The sequence below is a fragment of the Brachycentrus maculatus genome, unplaced genomic scaffold (genome assembly GCF_059751285.1).
Source record: "Brachycentrus maculatus isolate JH-2025_06_01 unplaced genomic scaffold, ASM5975128v1 h1tg000475l, whole genome shotgun sequence".
Lineage (NCBI taxonomy): Eukaryota > Metazoa > Arthropoda > Insecta > Trichoptera > Brachycentridae > Brachycentrus > Brachycentrus maculatus.
Window position 1 is genome coordinate 1,516,888 of NW_028281222.1, and position 20,140 is coordinate 1,537,027.

At 36.1% G+C, this 20,140-nt stretch overlaps 1 protein-coding gene across 2 annotated transcripts in view; it reads right to left on the minus strand.

Moving 5' to 3' along the window:
• Positions 1 to 19,585, minus strand: part of hppy (MAP4K3-like protein hppy) — a 51,398-nt gene extending 31,813 nt beyond the window's left edge. Inside the window, exons 1-8 of one of the 2 annotated variants that reach the window (XM_088272096.1) lie at positions 19,273 to 19,585; positions 14,481 to 14,788; positions 12,789 to 12,927; positions 11,879 to 11,951; positions 10,590 to 10,780; positions 9,767 to 9,877; positions 7,451 to 7,622; positions 6,194 to 6,305 (exon numbers count right to left, since the gene is read on the minus strand). In XM_088272096.1, coding sequence (XP_088128222.1) covers positions 6,194 to 6,305; positions 7,451 to 7,622; positions 9,767 to 9,877; positions 10,590 to 10,780; positions 11,879 to 11,951; positions 12,789 to 12,927; positions 14,481 to 14,788; positions 19,273 to 19,380 — 1,214 coding nt within the window. In that variant the 5' untranslated portion in view covers positions 19,381 to 19,585. The remainder of the gene's footprint in view (positions 1 to 6,193; positions 6,306 to 7,450; positions 7,623 to 9,766; positions 9,878 to 10,589; positions 10,781 to 11,878; positions 11,952 to 12,788; positions 12,928 to 14,480; positions 14,789 to 19,272) is intronic. The other variant, XM_088272095.1, reaches the window with a different exon arrangement.
• Between the last annotated feature and the right edge of the window lie 555 nt (positions 19,586 to 20,140).

Below are 20,140 nucleotides of genomic sequence, written 5' to 3' on the forward strand. Positions count from 1 at the left end.
GACACAAATACATTGTGGGGTAATTACTACAACAAGTTAACTTCGTAAAATCTGAAAATTTTCAAGTAAGCTACTAAAAATATCACTTTATTTTCTGATCTGTATATGGACCAAAGATGGACGACATAGTCGCTGTGGGGGTAGAAACTGGCTGCAAGCAGCAAATATTTATTTGATATTACCCTGGACTGGTCCCTGAAGCGCAGGAGTGATCACCTTGCCTTCATGTAAGTAACGATTCAGATAAAACGATGCAGTGCCCTATGCACCATTGGGTCCGGATAAGGGTTACGAGAAAATTAAGGTGCATCTTATGGTCTGTAGCATCTTATAGCCCGTGAAATACGGTGACACAAAAAGATTTAAAAAAAATAATAAAAATTATAAAATTACATTTATCAAACTTCTCACAACTTCATGTTGGGTTGTGGTCCCGTGGTCAGTGTCGCGGACTCTTGAGTCAGAGTTTCTGGGTTCGAACCCACTCTATCACAGTTCGATACTTATTTTTAATAATGAGCCACTAAGGCTTACGGAAATAGTACGAAATTGAAGTATTTTTGTAAATAATAAAAAACACAAAAATATCTCTTTTTAAATATTATTTTAAACAAATATTTAAACTTCCTATGAGATCTTATCGAAGAGTTACCTAATTGTATTAATTACCACACGATTTGAAAAAAAATCTACAAAATGAACACAAAAACAGTCAGCAAATGCAAGATAATAGTTCCACTGTTACATGACCAAAATTACTACACATAGAAACTCAACATGCACACAATATAAAACAAACAAAACAAAACAAAAAAAAAAAAATGATACATGGAAAAAATATGTATAAAACACAAAATGAGTATTTCGAATCATTCAAATAAATTTTTCGCATACAGTCTTCTCATTTTTGTGCTACTCTATGTAGTGGCGTGCATAGAATTTTTAATCGGGGTAGGCAGTAGTTTGTCCGCCTCCGTAGTGTAATGGTCAGCACGCTCGGCCACCATTCTGTAGGTTCCGGGATCGAGTTTTTCAACTTTTTCACATTTTTTTGCCCATTATGCGAGTTGTTAGTTCTGAGAGGTTCCACTGCATATACAATGATATAAAATGTGACGCGTTTCGCCTTATCAAGACATTATCAAACTGACTTAAATATTTGTAAAATGTCCTTATATACTAACAATAATTGCTATTATTCAATATTATTAGATAATATTTAATAATAGCTGTAATAATACTATGTGTAACATTCACCAATTCTACCCATGAAAGAGTAGAATTAGTGAATTTTACACATGTTTAAAGTCATCATTTAAACCAGCCTATGACGGTTGTAAGCCCAGACATCCATATTCTTTTTCATCTATATAGAGATGTCAAAAAAAAAAACGTAACTATATATTGATATATCATCCATAGGGTGAGTAATTTAGTACCTGGTAGAATAAACAATAAAAAGTAATCTAATATTAATTAAAAACTATGTAATGCAGAAGCGCTGAAATGCCAGCTTGCTCTTGTGAGATTAATGATCAATTTAACACTATGCTGATTCGATGCAGTACCCTATGCACCATTGGATTCGGAAGGCTTTTTTTTAGATGGGAATTGCATTTATTATTTACCTTGCACAATGTACAAGGTTTATAGATCATTGACCTTTCCAGGAGTACAATAATTGATGTCCGACTTTCTCTGAGGAGTGGATTTTTTTACATTAAATATGTATTTTTTTTTAAATCTTTGAATCGTGAAGATAGAAAATATGTAAAAATAATTTAAATAAAAAATAAAGCTCTTATGAGGAGAAAAAAGGTTTTATTTTATGACAAAGTTAAGTACAAATATCCACAGATGTCGTTACTATGTATATAAATTACACCATACCAACTGACAGATAGACTTCGACGTTCGTTAAAGTCGATACTCCTTTGAGGAAAATTCGCACCGACGTTCATTTATGTCCATACTCCCGGAAAGGTTAAGTGGATTTTTGTTTCTTCTAACTAAATAAAGATATTTTATTTAAATCTGTGTTGGGAACAGGAGAGCTAATCTAGTGGCCTTCTCAGCATTTGCTCATTGCTGAGAGGGAACCACGTTGCACTCCTCAGGAGAAGGCGGACTGTTGACTGTCGTCAGCAGACCTTCCGTTCCGCTAGAAGAGGGTTCGGCATTTTAGGAGAAAAGGCTGTATACGAAAATACGACTGAACCTTCCTGCCAACCTTATACTAAATGTAATAAAACACGCATGCAGTAAACTGATGACGAGGTAAGATAAACCCATTCAAAAACATGTTATGTCAATAAGTCGTTTTAAATTTCACACGGTTACAGACAAACGAAAAGGTTTGAGGGATGCCTCGTTAGATGGACGCGAAAATGTCCTCTATAACGATTATACCTTAGGCTCATTTTCATAATTTGTTCGCCGGTAATGGCGCACTCCCTAACACGCTGTCTCACTCTAAAATAAGAGAAGAATAGTGCGATGAAAGGAGTGGAAAACATAAGAAGGAAACAGTGCAAAAAAAGGGAGAAAATTGTGTGGTTTATACTCAATTTTACAAAACGATTCAAGGATTACAGTAAAAGCTCATTAATAAGAGCAAAGATGATTAGATTTTTTGAATAATTAAAAAAAATATTGTATGATTTCAATCCCTCATTTTTCGTAGAAAATTAGATTTTTTCCATGATTTGAAAAATATTGAATGACTTCAATCCCTCATTTATCAGAGATAATTAGATTTTTGCCATGATTTGAAAAATATCGCATGACTTCAATCCCTCATTTATCAGAGATAATTAGATTTTTGCCATGATTTGAAAAATATCGCATGACTTCAATCCCTCATTTATCAGAGATAATTAGATTTTTGCCATGATTTGAAAAATATTACATGACTTCAATCCCTCATTTATCAGAGATAATTAGATTTTTGCCATGATTTGAAAAATATTGCATGACTTCAATCCCTCATTTATCAGAGATAATTAGATTTTTGCCATGATTTGAAAAATATTGCATGACTTCAATCCCTCATTTATCAGAGATAATTAGATTTTTGCCATGATTTGAAAAATATTGCATGACTTCAATCCCTCATTTATCAGAGATAATTAGATTTTTGCCATGATTTGAAAAATATTGCATGACTTCAATCCCTCATTTATCAGAGATAATTAGATTTTTGCCATGATTTGAAAAATATTGCATGACTTCAATCCCTCATTTTTCATAGAAAATTTAATTTTTGCCATGATTTGCAAAATATTGTACAATTTTAATCCCTCATTTTTCATTTTAAAATATCGTCAATTTTATGATGGAAAATATACGTAATTTGAAAAAAAAACAGTTACAAAAAAAAACATTTTACCTGAAATTCAAATGAAATGGATAAAAACACATTTAAAAAAAAGAAATTCAAAACAAGTTTTAATCATTTTGTATACATAATAATGGATGTTTTTTTCTTTTTCAAAATGTGTATTTTGATTCCTTCAACTTTTGATTAACAAGCTTTTACTGCAGTTGATAATTGAGAAAAAAATTGTGTCAATATGTACATACATGGTTTTTCTGTTATTGCAAAAAATGTACTTTTTGAATGGTCTAAAATTAGACACTGGATTACCTCAATGTAACTGATGATACAAAATATCACTGCATTATTATATGAAGGCAGTGCCAATATACTATTGTATGTATGTGAAAAGTGAGTATGGATAGTAATGTATGTAAAAACAAATAAATAATAATAATAATAAAACCCTTATCCGCACCCCAATGGTGCATAGGGCACTGCGTCATATAAACGCAGTGTTATCTTGATCGTTTACACATGAAGGAAAGGTGATCAGCCCTCCGCTTCAGGTACCAGTCCAGGGTAATATTGAATAATTATGACAGTGAAAAAATCACTTATATTTATTTTACCCCCCTTGGGAATCGAACCCGGGACCTCCAGAACGGTAGCCGAGCGTGCTGACCATTACACTACGGAGGCGGAAAAACAAATAATAAAACAAAAAAAAATTAATAATAAAACCAGTAAAATAGGATTTTTCAATATAAAATAATTAGTACATTTTTATTATTTTATTTTTAACATCAAAAGTGTTTAGTAACCACCATTAAAAAATTAAAATGCAATATTTTGAGTGTGTCCAAATACTTGTTCACAAAATCTGGATTATCTCCAATTACAGGAGTTATTTTCATATAATTTTTTGACATCTCAAATCAGCCCCGTAAATGCCCAGACTTTCATATTCTTCTTCATCTTTGATGAGATGTCAAAAAATTATATAAAAAAATAAAATATTATAATGGTTTTGTTTGTGTTTCCGTACGGCGTCAGGCCTCATACTCTTTTGGGAATCTATTTAAATGATATGTATTTATCTTAAAATACAATATTGTTGACCCGAGTAGTGTAAAACTCCAATTACAATTCAATGAAATAAAACAAAAAGGTACATTTATTTGTGTTAGTAGGTGTAAGTCTAAAAGCAAACATCAGCCCTCGAATTGATAATCATTGATGGTCATTGAGCGGTCAGGATATTAGTTATTTTATTAAAATTAAACATTTGAATATACCACTTTAATGAGTTTTATTTTATTAACGACTAGTTTCGAAAACGCCATATCGCTCACTCCTTTCAAGAACGTCATGAATCAAAAATCGTCAATTTTCAGTTGTGCATGATTTTGGAATGCCCATGAAATGTACTACATATATCCCAGCAAAAGCGGCATATTTTTAACTTAACATTTACCCGCTACAGGGCAGAAAGTGTTGTTTTTGCATTTTGAAGAAAAGGTATTGTTTAATTATTTTTTTATATGTACTAAATATTTTTCAAATGGAGAAAAATCATTCAGGTTTTACCTAAAAAGATCTGTTGCATAGTAAAAAGTTCAATAAGTGGCTTGATATTTATTTTTTATACATTGTATTATATTTTCAAACTTTAAAAACGTTCTCCTGAACAATTAAGTTTTTTGATTTATGACGTTCTTGAAAGGAGTGAGCGATATGTTTTCATCTTCTGGTACAAATTAAAACAAATTAAGCTTAAATTTGTACCAGAAGATGAAAACATCTGTCGTTTTCGAAACTAGTCGTAAATAAAATAAAACGCATTAAAGTGGTATAGTCAAGTGTTTAATTTTAATAAAATAATCATGTCATTCCACAAAGTTAATGCTGAATCAATAAATAATATAGGATTTTAGTTGTTAAAATTCAGAATGATGATTTTCATTAACCGGTATTTTAGCTGTCAAGCTTTTGAGTTACATGTTTTGAGAATTTAGCTGATTTTTTGTGAGGTTTTGAACCGAGGTTTTGCATACTCACATTTTATTTACAACATTTTGAGTGTGTCCAAATACTTGTTCACAAAATCTGGATTATCTCCAATTACAGGAGTTATTTTCATATTATTTTTTGACATTTCATCAAAGATGAAGAAGAATATGGAAGTCTGGGCATTTACGGGGCTTACGACCGTCATAGGCTGGTTTGAGTGATCACTTTACACACGTGTAACATTCACCAATTCTACCCATTATTGACAACCACACTACTCAAATTCTTCGAAGTTCTATATATATGAACCAATTTAGAAACTTTGTTCTAAATAATAATAATATATTTATAATCCGGGATTCGGATCTCACATACTAATATAAGAGTTTCTGCTTAATAAAAAAGCTTCTTTACATCTCACCAATAGATGTCTCTAGTGAAGTTCTAGTGATTCAAGAACAAAGTTTCTAAATTGGTTCATATATATAGAACTTCGAAGAATTTGAGTAGTGTGGTTGTCAATAATGGGTAGAATTGGTGAATGTTACACGTGTGTAAAGTGATCACTCAAACCAGCCTATGACGGTCGTAAGCCCCGTAAATGCCCAGACTTCCATATTCTTCTTCATCTTTGATGAAATGTCAAAAAATAATACACATTTTATTTAGTGGCTTATTACCTTATTAGCTTTAGTGGCAATTGGGCAAGATCCAGCTGACAAAGCTTTGACTATTGGGAGTTTATGTGAAGAAATTTTGAGTTATAGCATAAGTGTACGGGTGATGATGAATGATTATCAAGACGAAGGCAAGCCACGGGTTATACTTTGGTCAAATGTGAATGAAACGGAAGAGCGTACTTACTTTTCGTTTGGTAGAGTGTCGGGAGGAACAGGACACGAAGCCTGGACTCCGCTTAACAAGTCAAGCATGTCCCATCCCGCGTCTTCGGACCGATGTGCGCAACAAGGCTTCACTGTAGGAAAGAAAAATGATATCATTGATCGATTCAGCAGTCACTTTGTGGTAAAATCCATCCATTTTTAATTGGTAAATATGTATGTTTGTCCGCCTCCGTAGTGTAATGGTCAGCACGTTCGGCTACCGTACTGGAGGTCCCGGGTTCGGTTCCCAGGGAGGAGTGAAAATAAATATTAGTGATTTTACACTCTAAGCCCAGAAGTGATCGCCTCGCCTTCGTGTAAATAACGATCAAGATAACACTGCGTCAATATGCTGCAGTGCCCTATGCACCATTGGGTGCGGATAAGGGTTAGAAGAAGAAGAAGCACATTTTTGTGCATTTCAGTACTTTCCATCTTCATACGCAAAGAAAACGTCATATTTGCTTTGCTGTGTAGTGGATAGGTGTAATCATAGTACAAACATGATAATCTATTCTTCACTGGTTCAAAACCGGGTTAAAAGTCTTCGAGGAAGTACTGTAAATTCATTTTTTAAACAGACAAAATATGATTTTTTTAACTTCGTCCAAAATACAGCGTGTTTAGCTACCTAGCATGGTAGCTAAACACGCTATCTAGTACGCTACAGAGGTGGACAAAAATATGCACCCCGCCGCAACACAAGGTTTCTGAAACGCGCATAAATCAAAATTTGTCAATTTTCAGTTGTGTATATTTTCGGAATGCCCAGAAAATGTACTATATCCCAGCAAAAGCGGCATATTTTTAACTTAATATTTACCCGCTACAGGTCAGAAAGTGTTCTTTTGCATTTTGAAGAAAAGGTATTGTTTGATTATTTTTTTAAAATATACTAAATATTTTTCAAATGGAAAAAAAACCTTCAAGTTTCCTTCAGAAAAAAAACCTTCAGAGAAAACCTTAAGATTTTACCTCAGGTTTTACCTAAAAAGATGTGTAGCACAGTAAAAAGTTCAATAAGTGGCTTGATATTTATTTTCAATACATTGTATTATATTTTTAAACTTTAAAAACATTCTCTTGAAAAATCAAGTTTTTTATTTATGACGTTCTTGAAAGGAGTAAGCGATATGTGCACACCATAGCCAATGTGCTAAGCATCATTCAACCGGATGGGTAAACACACCTTTCCTGTCCAAAGTGTGTAAAAAAAGGCATATATGTATATTGAGACCTGCTCTCTTGATGGTGTCCGAGTCCCCCTGCGTGGAGAGGTCCCCGTCCGCGTCTAGGTCGATGGCGGGCGCGTCGTCCAGCACTCCGCCGGCGTGCAGACTGCGCGGGCGCGATCCCCGCGGCTTCACCGTCAGCTTGGAGGCGATGCGGTGCGGCACGTCCGGTATCGCCTGGACCACACAAACATTCCTCATCAGTCCAGTCACTTTCGGCATCTCAACAAGGATGAAAGAGGATAGAATTTGATTTTAAACAATGTTAGGGGAACATTTTTTGATATCTTAACGTGGCTTGAAGAAGAACGCCAGAAATGTTGTGTATATTATATAGCATTGAATATTAATTATAGCGCTATATTAACACATTGTTGTCGGGCGGTTTATTCATTAACCCCGACTATAATTAGTGTACTAATTAGGGTTGTATACTAATCACAAGTAACCGCAACACCCAATTTCCATCTGTACAATGTTTTTTGGTACAATGTTAAAGACACTATTAAGCGATTCCCGCAAGCAATGTGTATAACCTTGACGTGGTGAAACCACGTTTATCCTTTCAGGCTGGCTAAAAAAATCAATCGTCAATCCATTTAATTAATTAGTCTTAGGAAAAAAAAAAATTCTGTGCGCGCAAATATTTTTATGGCTCCGACCTTTTATAATTTACCTGTCGTAAAACTAAAATGTATTTAAAAGGTTTGAATCATAAAAAACTGTCGCCAACCCGCTGGCCTTTATAAAGGGATGTTTGCCGGTGGTCTTGATTATTATTATCCTAAGAGCATTCTTTATTATATTATAAATAAAATTAAGTTTGCTAATTGAAATGTCTAGACGTTGAAAATTTTGGGGGTGGATACAAGCGCACCGTCAGCCAATGAAAAATGGTTTCGAGGGCGTGATCTTCAAGGAGAGAAACCGAATATAACGGGAAGAAATCAGTGGAATCGAGGACTTGGAAGCCGGCAGTTGGTCGGAATAGCGACTTGGAAGCCAACAATTGGAAGGATCAGTTGGAAGGGATCCATCGGATCAGAGAAGACCGACCAGTCGGACTGGTCGGAATAGTCAGTTGGAAGAATCAGTCGGGAGAAAGGACTTGGAAGCCGAGACTTGGAAGCCGGGGGACTTGGAAGTCGAGGACTTGGAAGTCGAGGACTTGGAAGTCGAGGACTTGGAAGCCGACAGTTGGTCGGAAAAGAGTTGGTCGGAATAGTGACTTGGAAGCCAACAATTGGAAGGATCAGTTGGAAGGGATCCATCAGATCAGAGAAGACCGACCAGTCGGACTGGTCGGAATAGTCAGTCGGGAGAAATCAATTGGAAGCATTATTTCGGGAAATCAGTGGGATCGAGGAGTTGGAAGAAGGAGTCGGGAGAGATCAGGGGGATCGAGCAGTCGGGAGAAATCAGTTAGAAGGAGCATACCTACACCAGGTTTTAAGACTTAAGTGAGGAGAAGAGCGGGAGCTCTACGCAGGGAGAGAGAAGATAGAAAAAAAAGGAGTTACTCATCCGGAGTATCAAAAGCAAACCCACGCCGGGTCATAAGCCTCAAAATTAAGAGCTGAAGCTCTACTAGGAGAAGAAGAAGACAAGAAGCAAGAATCATCGCATGGCGGCCCGTCATAAGAAGAACCTCATCCCAGCATCCAACGGCGCAGCTTTTTTCACAAAGAATCACGGCCACCCCAGCATCACGGCGCATCCTTTCCACCAAAGGTTAGAATAAGTTTAATTTAAGATAGGGTTAATTAATTTTAAGCTAATTTAAGATAGCAATTTAAGATTGGTTTAAGTTGAAGTCGCCTTCGTATAATTTTGATATTTTTAATTAAATTTATTTAAGTATATTTTTTGTGCTGAATTTTCATTAATCTCCCTACCCCTCCTTCTAAAATTCCCAAGGCATATCAGCTTGATAAGGTGGGCGACGTCAACCTTTCCAAGAGTACAAAAATTGATGTCCGACTTTCTCTGGGAAGTGAGTTATTTTTACAAGAAATTTTTTTTTTCATTAAATCGATGTATTATGAAGATAGAAATAATGTTAAAATATTTTTTTTTTAAAAAACACCTATTCGATATATTTTTCAATTATGACAAAATTACTTACAAATATCCACAGATGTCATTGCTATACAAGTTACATCATACTAACTGACAGACGGACTTCAACGTTCATTAACGTCCATACTCCTTTAAGGAAAAATTGCACTGACATTCATTTACGTCCATACTCCCGGACTGGTTAATAATAGCAAGGAATTCATGATATTGGTATATAATGACGATATATTAATTGGTCTTACCCCGTCTTCATCAGGATCAGCGTTGAAATTATATAGACTAGAAGGATTGGAGACTCGCTGTAGCAGTTCTATGGCCAATCTCTTGGACATATCTGACTGGAAGAACGAGTGCTGGAACAGGAAAACAAAACATTACAATTTGTTTCGGGTCGTGGTCCCGTGGTTAGTGTCGCGGACTCTTAAGTCAGAGTTTCTCGGTTCGAAACCACTCTAACACAGTTTGATACCTATTTCTAATGATGAGCCGCTTAGGCTCACCGAAATAGTATGAAATTGAATTTTTTTTTGCATAGTAAAAACGCAAATAATTCTCTTTAAAGAAAATTTAAAATGTTTTTTTTTTCCCATTTTTCAATCACATTTTCATACGGTGTACAAAACACATATCGCTCACTCCTTTCAAGAACGTCATAAATAAAAAATCTACAATTTTCAGCTGTGCGTGTTTTCGGAATGCCCAGAAAATTTACTAAATCCCAGCAAAAGAGGCATATTTTTAACTTAATATTTACCCGCTACAGGGCAGAAAATGTTGTTTTTGCATTTTGAAGAAAAGGTTTGTTTAATTATTTTTTTAAATATATCTAATATTTTTCAAATGGAGAAAAAACCTTCAGGTTTTACCTAAAAAGATCTGTTGCACAGTAAAAAGTTCAATAAGTGGCTTGATATTTATTTTTAATACATTGTATTATATTTTTAAACTTTTAAAACATTCTCCTGAAAAATCAAGTTTTTTGATTTATGACGTTCTTGAAAGGAGTGAGCGATATCACCGATGCACGTGGAAGTTTTCAGCAAAGACGACAAGTTGCGAAGGTACCTGCAGCAGCTTGTCGGCCGTGGGCCTCTTCTTGGGGTTCTTGGTGAGCGCGGTCTTGAGGAAGGAGTGGAAGACGGGCGACCAGCGCTCCCGGTCCCGAAGGCTGGGTGGCTTGAAGCCCGACTTGGACATGAGGAATAGCGCGCGCATGGGATGCAGGTCGAACATCGGCGGCTGCAGCTCCGCCAGCTCTGAAAACCGTCATACCGTCAACATAACATAAAGTCAAAATATAATTTATATTTAAAGCACTTCTTCTTCTTTCTGTGCCACTTCTAACGAAGATCGGCGATCATCATGGCTATATTAACTTTTGATGCTGCAGCTCGGAAGAGAGATTTGGTGGTTCTGCCAAACCATTGTCGTAGGTTGTTCAGCCATGATGTCCTTTGGCATCTTTGAATTCTTCGCCCCTCAATCTTTCCTTGTATGATTAGGTGGGGAAGAGGATATTTTTCATTTCTCATGACGTGTCCGAAGTACATCAGCGCACTCTGCTTGATGGTTGGTAAATGTATGGTTGGTTTGAAGCACTAACTTTGTGATTTACCATTATATAATTAATATGTAACTATGTTTTAAAATCACTTTAAATATTTTATTTTAACTTAATTATACCGGTCTACCGGTTTCGAAGCTAACCAGTAGACATTATAATCAAGTTATGATAAAATATCTATAGTGATTTTAAAACAAAGTTACATTTAAATTATAAAGTTAAAATAATGAGGTAAGCATTTTTTAAATTTTTGGGTAATATATCCAAAATTAAACACTGCGAGTGTTTGATAATGTCTTAATAAGATGAATGCGTCACATATTATCATATACCATATATGTAAATAAAAGTAGGATTCAATCCACTAACCTTGTTCGATTTTGAATTTATTACCCAACAATTTCAAATGGAATTCCACCAACTTTCTGCAGTTACAATAAATGGGGAAAGCATTATCGATAAAATTAAGAAAGGTGTATTTAGGTGGTTTGGGGATGTGAATCGAATGAGTGAAGAAAAAATAGTATATGAGTCAAATGTGGTTGGTAATAGAAGCAGATCAAGACCGAGGAAAACTTGGCGTGATCAAGTAAATCAAATACTCGAAAGCAGACAGATCAGAAGTCAGGATAATCAGCTGGTATGCACGAATGAGGAGAGGCGAAGAATGTTTGAAAAGACAGAGTGGTGTGGGATTGTATTCTCTCTGCCTACCCTTGCGGAAAGAGGCATGGTGATGGGCGTTCTTTTATAAGATCGGAATATTTAAAGAATATTTGTATTTTTTTACCGATTGCGGTGATGCCACAGGCCCATATGTCACAGAGTTGATTGTAGCCGCCCTTCCGTTCAACAGCTGCCACCTGCAATAAAATAAAATTAAAATTGTATTTAATTTTAAGGAATGTGTGTATATTGGTAACATATCGCTCACTCCTTTCAACAGCGTCATATATAAAAAATCATCCATTTTCAGTTGTGCATGTTTTCGGAATGCCCAGTAAATGTACTATATCCCAGCAAAAGCGGCATATTTTTAACTTACTATATACACGCAACAGGGCAGAAAGTGTTGTTTTTGCATTTTGAAGAAAAGGTATTGTTTAATTTTTTTTTTTAAATATATTAATTATTTTTCAAATGGAGAAAAAATACTCAGGTTTTACATAAAAAGATCTGTTGCACAGTAAAAAGTTCAATAGGTGGCTCGATATTAATTTTTAATACATATTATTATATTCTTAAACTTTAAAAACGATCTCCTGAAAAATATATTTTTTTGATATATCACGTTGAAAGGAGTAAGCGATATGTGCTTTCCATTTTTTTTCCATTTTTAATTAATGTTTTACTTAGTAAATACCACTTTTTCTTAAAATCTACTGTGACACGTTTTTCGATGTATTCGTATCATTTTCAAACACCGAATGCAGAATGCATAGAAACATGTGTCAGAGTAGATTTTAAGAAATAGTGGTATTTACTAAGTAAAACATTAATTAAAAATGGATAGATTTTAGCACAAAGTGACTGCCAAAGTGAATCAATCAATGAAATTATTTTTTTCCATTAGACCAGTGTTCCGCAAACTTGACTATTCAAGGTACACCTACCAAATTAAGAAATTTCAGAGGTGCATATTTACCTGGTAACATATTTAACATATTATGTTAGAAGAGGAAGAAGAAGACGCGACATACCTCCGGGGCCATCCAGTAGGGTGTGCCGATGAAGGATTTCCTCTTGTTGATGGTGGCTGTGATCTGGGCCGATACTCCAAAGTCTGCCAACTTGACATCACCATTCTCCGTAAGCAGTATGTTGGCCCCCTTGATGTCTCTGAAATTGTTATGAAGACATTTCATATTATACTTTTCATTTAACTTCTGAATACTTGGTGAATACCACTATTTATGTGTTTATTATGATGATGTTAGTTACGACAAAACCCGGTCGCTGTTCAAATAAAATTAATGAGGAAAAAACTATATAGTTGTTATTTTAGTCATACATAATTTTGAGTGTGTCCAAATACTTGTTTTTTAGTCATACATATTTGGACACACACTTAAAATAATGTATAATATATAGTTGTAGTTTTATTATATTATATTTGTGTCGGGTTGTGGTCCCGTGGTTAGTGCAGCGGACTCTGGAGTCAGCGTTTCAGGGTTCAAACCCACTCTACCACAATTTGATACCTATTTCTAATAATGAGCCACTTTGGCTCACAGGAATAGTATGAAATTGAAGTGTTTTTGTAAATAATAAAAAATTATATTGCTTATGAATAAAAATATACATAATTCATGCGACTATTATTAAACCATATTCGCTTCCTAGGTGAAGCATACGGAGTCCACAAACTGTCTCCAGGCTTTTCTGTCCGCTGCCAGCTACCTTGCATCCTCCCAAGTCAGATCCGCATCCCGAAGTTCTGACGAGAACTGCTGACGAATTGTCAGCAGTGGTCGGGAACCTGATGCCTTGTAAAAGAGGCAAGCTTGATGGCGGCTCTCGGGAGGCATGCGGAGTACATGGACAAGCCAACTGAATCGCCTTTTCTTGACGACAGTTGTGACCAAGATTTGCTGCGTCCTACGCCTTATCTCTTCATTCCTCAAAAAGTCAAACCACCGCACGCCTAAAATTTTATATTTTATATTGATATTCTCGTTATTAAGAGTCCAGTTGTAGTAAATCAGGAATGTAGAAAATTATCCGGAACATTGGTCCCATTGTATGTTCCCGATAGTTACCTAAGACAGCGTCGACATAGATTGTTTCACATTCCTATTCACAGGACCAACCTGCCGATGGTTATGCCTGTAGGAAGAGCTACCGCTATGTTGAACAATATCTCATTGGATATTGATCTGTCTGAAGGAGTTTGCCGAAGCGGGATTCTTCTACACCTTTAGCAATAGTTCTTGCATATATTTTATTTTAATGTATTTTTAATGTATCCGATATAAATTTTTTATAGTTAAATTCAATTTATTTATTTTCAACTAACATATATGTATATGTTAGTTGAAAATAAATAAATTGAATTTGAATTGAAAATTATTCTGATCTATAAAAAATATGCGTAGGACTCTCGTTTAATCATATTATACCTAAGGAACTTCATTGCTTTATGTATTTTAATATAACGATTAAAAAAAATTATAGTTTGTAATGTATATATTAATTGAAATAAATAAATTGAATTGAATTGAATAATTACATATCAACGGGAAGGGAAGGTTAAATTACATTTTCATATGGTGTACGAAATACATTACGTCACTGTTGCACGTGGGAGTTTTTTAGCACCGCAAGGGAAAGGTTAGATATTAGGTTACGTTAGACGTTAGGTTAGGTAAAAATCAAAGCTATGTTGAGTTCACCTGTGCATCTTGCCCATGGCGTGCAGGTAGGAGAGGCCGGTGAGCGTCTCGCGGCACATGTAGGCGATCTGCAGCTCCTGCAGCGGGCCCGTGATGTGGTAGATGTCCTGCAGGCTGCCGCCGCCGCAGTACTCCATGGAGATCCAGAGCTTGTCCCGGCGCAGGTAGGAGCCGTAGTAGGCGATCACGTTGGGGTGCCGGCAGTCCTTCATCATGAGGATCTCCTGCTGGATGATGGCGAAGTCGTCGCACGGCTCCAGCTTGATCACCTTGATGGCCGCCAGCTCCGAGGACTGCAGCCGCCTCGCCTGGACACCAAAATCACAATATAATCTTCAATTTGCGGAATGTTGACAAACATAAAATTATGGATTTTGAAAGAGATGAATGGGTGTAAAATATTAGTAAATGGTAGAGTTATGGAACACATTGATTTCATTTTTTTTTTAACCCTTTCCGGTCCCCAAAACAATAATTGAAAAATCCAGGCACAGTTAAACATTCCAATGCACAAAAATTCATTTGTCTTCTGCTTCACATACCGTTGTAAGATAAGAGTGAAAAAAAAGAACTTTTAACTTAACAATACTAATGAAGAAACAAATGTCAAATGACATTCGACATGGGGGGGAAAAAACGGCGAAACCTAAACCTACGGCGAAAAAATTGATGTCTAATGAGATTCGGCACTGGACCAGTAAGGGTTAACATTTATTTAATTTACTGCAGGACCTCTATAATCCGAACACTGAAAATTTACAATCTGTTCGGATTAGTGGAGCATTCGGATTACAGAGAATGCCCACTCTAGGCATGTATTAACGGGATGATTGGGTGTTCGGATTACAGAGATCTTCGGATTAGCGGAGGTTTGGATTAAAGATGTAGTTGCAAAAGTTTTTTTTAATATAATTTTTTTCATTTTATGGTCTGGTCGATAATCCTAAAATTATCCGGAGCATTGGTCTGTATGTTCCCGATAGTTAGCTAAGACAGCGTCGGCATAGATTGTTTCACATTCCTATACACAGGACCAACCTGCCGATGGTTATGCCTGTAGGAAGAGCTACCGCTACGTTGAACAATATCACATTGGATATTGATCTGTTCCACGTGTCTGAAGAAGTTTTCCGAAGCGGGATTCTTTTACATCTTTAAGTCTTTTTGCTTGCTTTTTAATGTATACGCCTTAAATATATTGTTTGTAAAGTACATTTTTTTTTTATAAATTGAAATTGAAATTGAAATTTTGTAGACATTTCTACTTTACAATCTTAAAATTAATTACGCTGATCTCACCAACAAAGAGACTAAGCTCTTGTGCTTGTAGAGAGACTTACACTTATTATTTATTGTTTATGTTTGTGGGTGATTTTTAGTATAATTTTTTTTGTTTTTTTTTCTCTTCAATTAACATATACATAATTAATTTAATTATTTTTTAGCATTTTAATGTTTTAATTTTTTTTATATCTGTGATTATGTATTAGTATGATTTCCTATATTTGGAAAGCGTGTTTTCAAGGATTAAAAAGATTGATACAGTGTTTGAAAATGATGCGGAATAGATCGAAATACGTGTCACCATAGATTTTAAGAAATAAAGGTATTTATTTACAAAGTGGAATTTAAATTTAAAAAAGTAAATTATTTCGATCAAAGTAAGTAATATTTTCTAGTAAAATGATTTTCTAGTAAAATTAATGAAATAACAGATAATAATAATAAAAAAAGTCGGAAATTCGACTCTACAATTTCTGAGCACAGTAAAAAATTCAACTCCCACCACTAAAACACTTAAAGGAGTAATTATTTTTAATACACGAGATGTTTTTACAACACCTGTAGTTTATTTGGAAAATACTGTTGATTTAATTATTTACAATTAAAAGCAGATTGCTTTGATAACATCGGTGTTTATTATGAAGCAAATTGTGTATGTTGAAGTCATTTGCGATGCATATTTTTTAAAACAAGTTAATTGCTTACTTAATTTAATAGATCAATATAATAAATTCAATATTTTTATTATATTTATATAATTTTCTAATTATTGATGTTTAATAAACAGAGATAACCTCCTCAGTGTACATATACGCACACAGAGAATTAATTAGGGTAGGTAGTAAGGTAAGTAAGTTTTGAAAATAGATGCCTGAGGCGAAAACTGGGTATAAAGTGGTATGATTTCGTCAGGAATGACGATGTGAGGAGAAGAACTCAACAGCCCCTCATACTGGAAGTCCTGAAGAGAAGAAGGTGGACATGGTTGGGACATGTCCTTAGAATGCCACCTGAGGGCATCAACCCTCCATGTCTCTTCTCCCAACCCTGAGGATTCCGGCGCCCCGGAAGTCCGCTGACGACCATTCACCGACTATACTCAGCGGAACTTCGAGACGCCGGACTGACCTGGGAGGAAGCCAAGGAGATGGCGCGTGACAGAGTGACTTGGAGATGACTCGTGTTGGCCATATGCTCCACCTAGGGAGCGAACATGGAACGAAGAAGTAAGGTAAGCTTTCGAAGTGGAGACATCGTATGGTATACGGATGGATCGAAAAGATGGTCGTGCAGGATCTGGAATCTTTGGCATCCACCACAAACTGAACAAATCAACTTAACTGGGAGAATACGCCACTGTTTTTCAGGCTGAAATGAGAGCAATCATGGAGTGCGCCCACATGAACCTATACCGATCATACTATAACAAAAAGATCTACATCCTCTCAGACAGCCAGGCGGCGCTTAAGGCCCTAGGCTCCGTTGAGATAAGATCTAAACTAACCTTTGAATGCATAGAGGCTCTATACCGCCTGGGCGAGAGAAACGCGGTGAGGCTGGTTTGGGTGCCCGGGCATTGTGGTGTCATAGGCAACGAAGCTGCCGATAAACTTGCAAGAACTGGTGCTGAGAGGACACCAATAAGCCCTGAGCCCATATGCGGACTGACACTCAGCACTATCAAGTTTCGTCTAAAAAAAACTGGGCCATGGACAAGAGCCCAGAGATCTGGTCCAACAGCTCAGAGATGAAACACGCAAAGGAAATGATCATGGGGTACTCGCGGGAATTCACCACAGAAGCTCTAAAGCTTAGCAAAAAATAAATGAGGATCCTAACCAGGACCTTGACAGGACACTGCAGACTAAGGAAACACATGACAAAAATTAGACTACATGACTCCCCAGTATGCAGATTTTGTATGGAGGATAACGAAACACCAATCCACATTCCCTACAATTGTGACGCACTCGCTCGCAAATGAAGTCACATCCTTGGAGGACCTCTACTAGACTCCGAGAAGGTGAAGCTCCTACCACCAAGACAGGTCGTGAGTTACATGACACATGTAGGTCTAGAGAGTGAATGGTGATACAGAGGGAGGTCATAATAGACCGAATATGGTCGCAATGACATAAGGGATGCAAGATCCCTTGACCTCACAAAAAAAGGTAAGCTAAGTACTACTTAGTATGGTGGGGTAGGTACTGGTTGCGTTTTTATATGTCACGCGGGTAAGTTAGGATAGGCACTGCTTTTCTGCCTAAATGGAATAATGTTATGAGTTATGTCTAAGCTAAACGAAATCTAGAAAGACCGGGGTGTGAGTAACAACACCAAGATAAAGCTAGTCAGGAGTTTGGTCCACTCCATTTTTCTCTATGCTGCTGAAACATGGACTATAAAAGCAGCAGAAAGGAGAAAAATTGACACTTTCGAAATGTGGTGTTGGAGGCGCATGCCCCGAATTCCATGGACAGCTAGACGCACCAACGAGTCCATTCGCCAGGAACAACACTTGGATGGCTTGACTCTGGCTGTCTACAATGTCTGTACACGACGGATTCTTCAGTTCTTTGGACAGGTAGCGCGTGGCAATGAGGATAGCCTGGAACGACTGGTTGTGATCAGTAGCCTGGAGGGGAAGAGAGGGAGAGGAAGATCCCCACACGATGGACTGATATAGTTAAGGCAGCAGCAGGCACCTCGGTGGTTGGAGCTATACGTGAAGCGCAATTAAGGGATAAACTAGAGAAGAGTCATTGCTTTAAGGGGAGTCATTGCTTTAAGAAGAGTCATTGCACAAGGGTCACAACCCTCAGTAATGAGGAATAAGACGGAGAAAAAGAAGATGTTATTTACTTTGCCATTTAGTTTGGAGCTGAGAACCACTTTTATACTATTGGTGACTTTTTTTCGATGTGGGGTCAATATAAAATACTACAATCTTAATTAACATATAAAGCTAGGTTAGGTTAGGTTAATTAAGGTAAAAAAATAATATTCTCAATGATGAAACCAACCAAATATTAGTAATATAATATGCTAAAACAATGACACTTTATAATATTTTACTGAAAAAATTGAGTTTTTTTTTAGTTTGTTGTATTTTCGGATAGGTTATAATAGATCGGTACTGAGCAGCTGAAATAATAAACTACATGATCGGATTGACATGTGTAATGACTTCATTCACACCGTATGAGCATGGTAGGTTTTAAAAAGCCATGTGCAGTCGAATGTGAACGAATATCGACCTTGATTGCAATCGCAAGTACTGAAGAAGGTTCGTATTGATATTACGATATAATAATAAAGAAAACAGTGTAATTTTTTAAGACACCGAAACGTCAAAACCAAAACTGTCATGGCAGGGACACTCCCAAAAAGCGAAAAAACCGCGCTCATCGAGCTCCCAGTATACCGCCAAATTAATTAAATAAGTTAATTAACTCGTTGTTTAATTTAAGCTGGCCTTATTGGCCCGGATGGAGCGAGGTGATAATACCTTGTAAACATCTCCGTAAGTTCCCGAACCTATCCTTTGGATGAGTTCATATTCGTCCTGAGGATTGCGCCGCGATATGTCCGATATAACACTCGCATTCTGCGCCATGTTTACACAATTCACCCAGAACTCATTTAAACGCGACAAGGGGGCTCGATTTTACACGTAAAATAAATCGGAAACATAGGAAAACAAGAACGGGTCCCCCCACATCCGCGACATAACTACACTTTGTTGCGTTGGCACTGCTGCATCGGGTGAATGGGGTGAACAAAGCGAGCAAGGTTTGACAACCTCAAAATGACGGCCCATTAAAAGTATAAAGTACTTACCTACTTTAATAATTATAGAAGTACCTTACATGTTTACAGATAGTCAGCAAACCAGTGACCCCATAAAGAGAATTGTGAACCCTTTATCAATGTAGATAAGTATTGTTCTTTGTACATACTATTCGAAGAAAAAATAAATATCCATTTAAAAAAAATTACATTACTTCTGACAACATGGATTGACCGGTTTCGTATCGATTAAGTTGCTAGATTTAAATTTTTAGAAAAGGTAAAGTTAAATTTACTGTGTTTATTATAACCCCAACTACGTTTAATCATACAAATTATTGATTGATTATTATTAAATTAATTATTAATAATCTTTATTGTTTTGTACAAATTGGCTACGGCCAGTAATAAAAAAAATCTGTAGTTGTTAAGGAGGGATAATCGATAGCCCGCAACAAAATTTTCATTAAACTCGGTAACATTTAATGTAATAGAATTTTATGCTTAAAACACCGTTTTGTATTGAAAATCTAAGTTTTTTCGAAATAAATATATGGGCTTGAATTGAACAAAGTTATTGAAAGTTA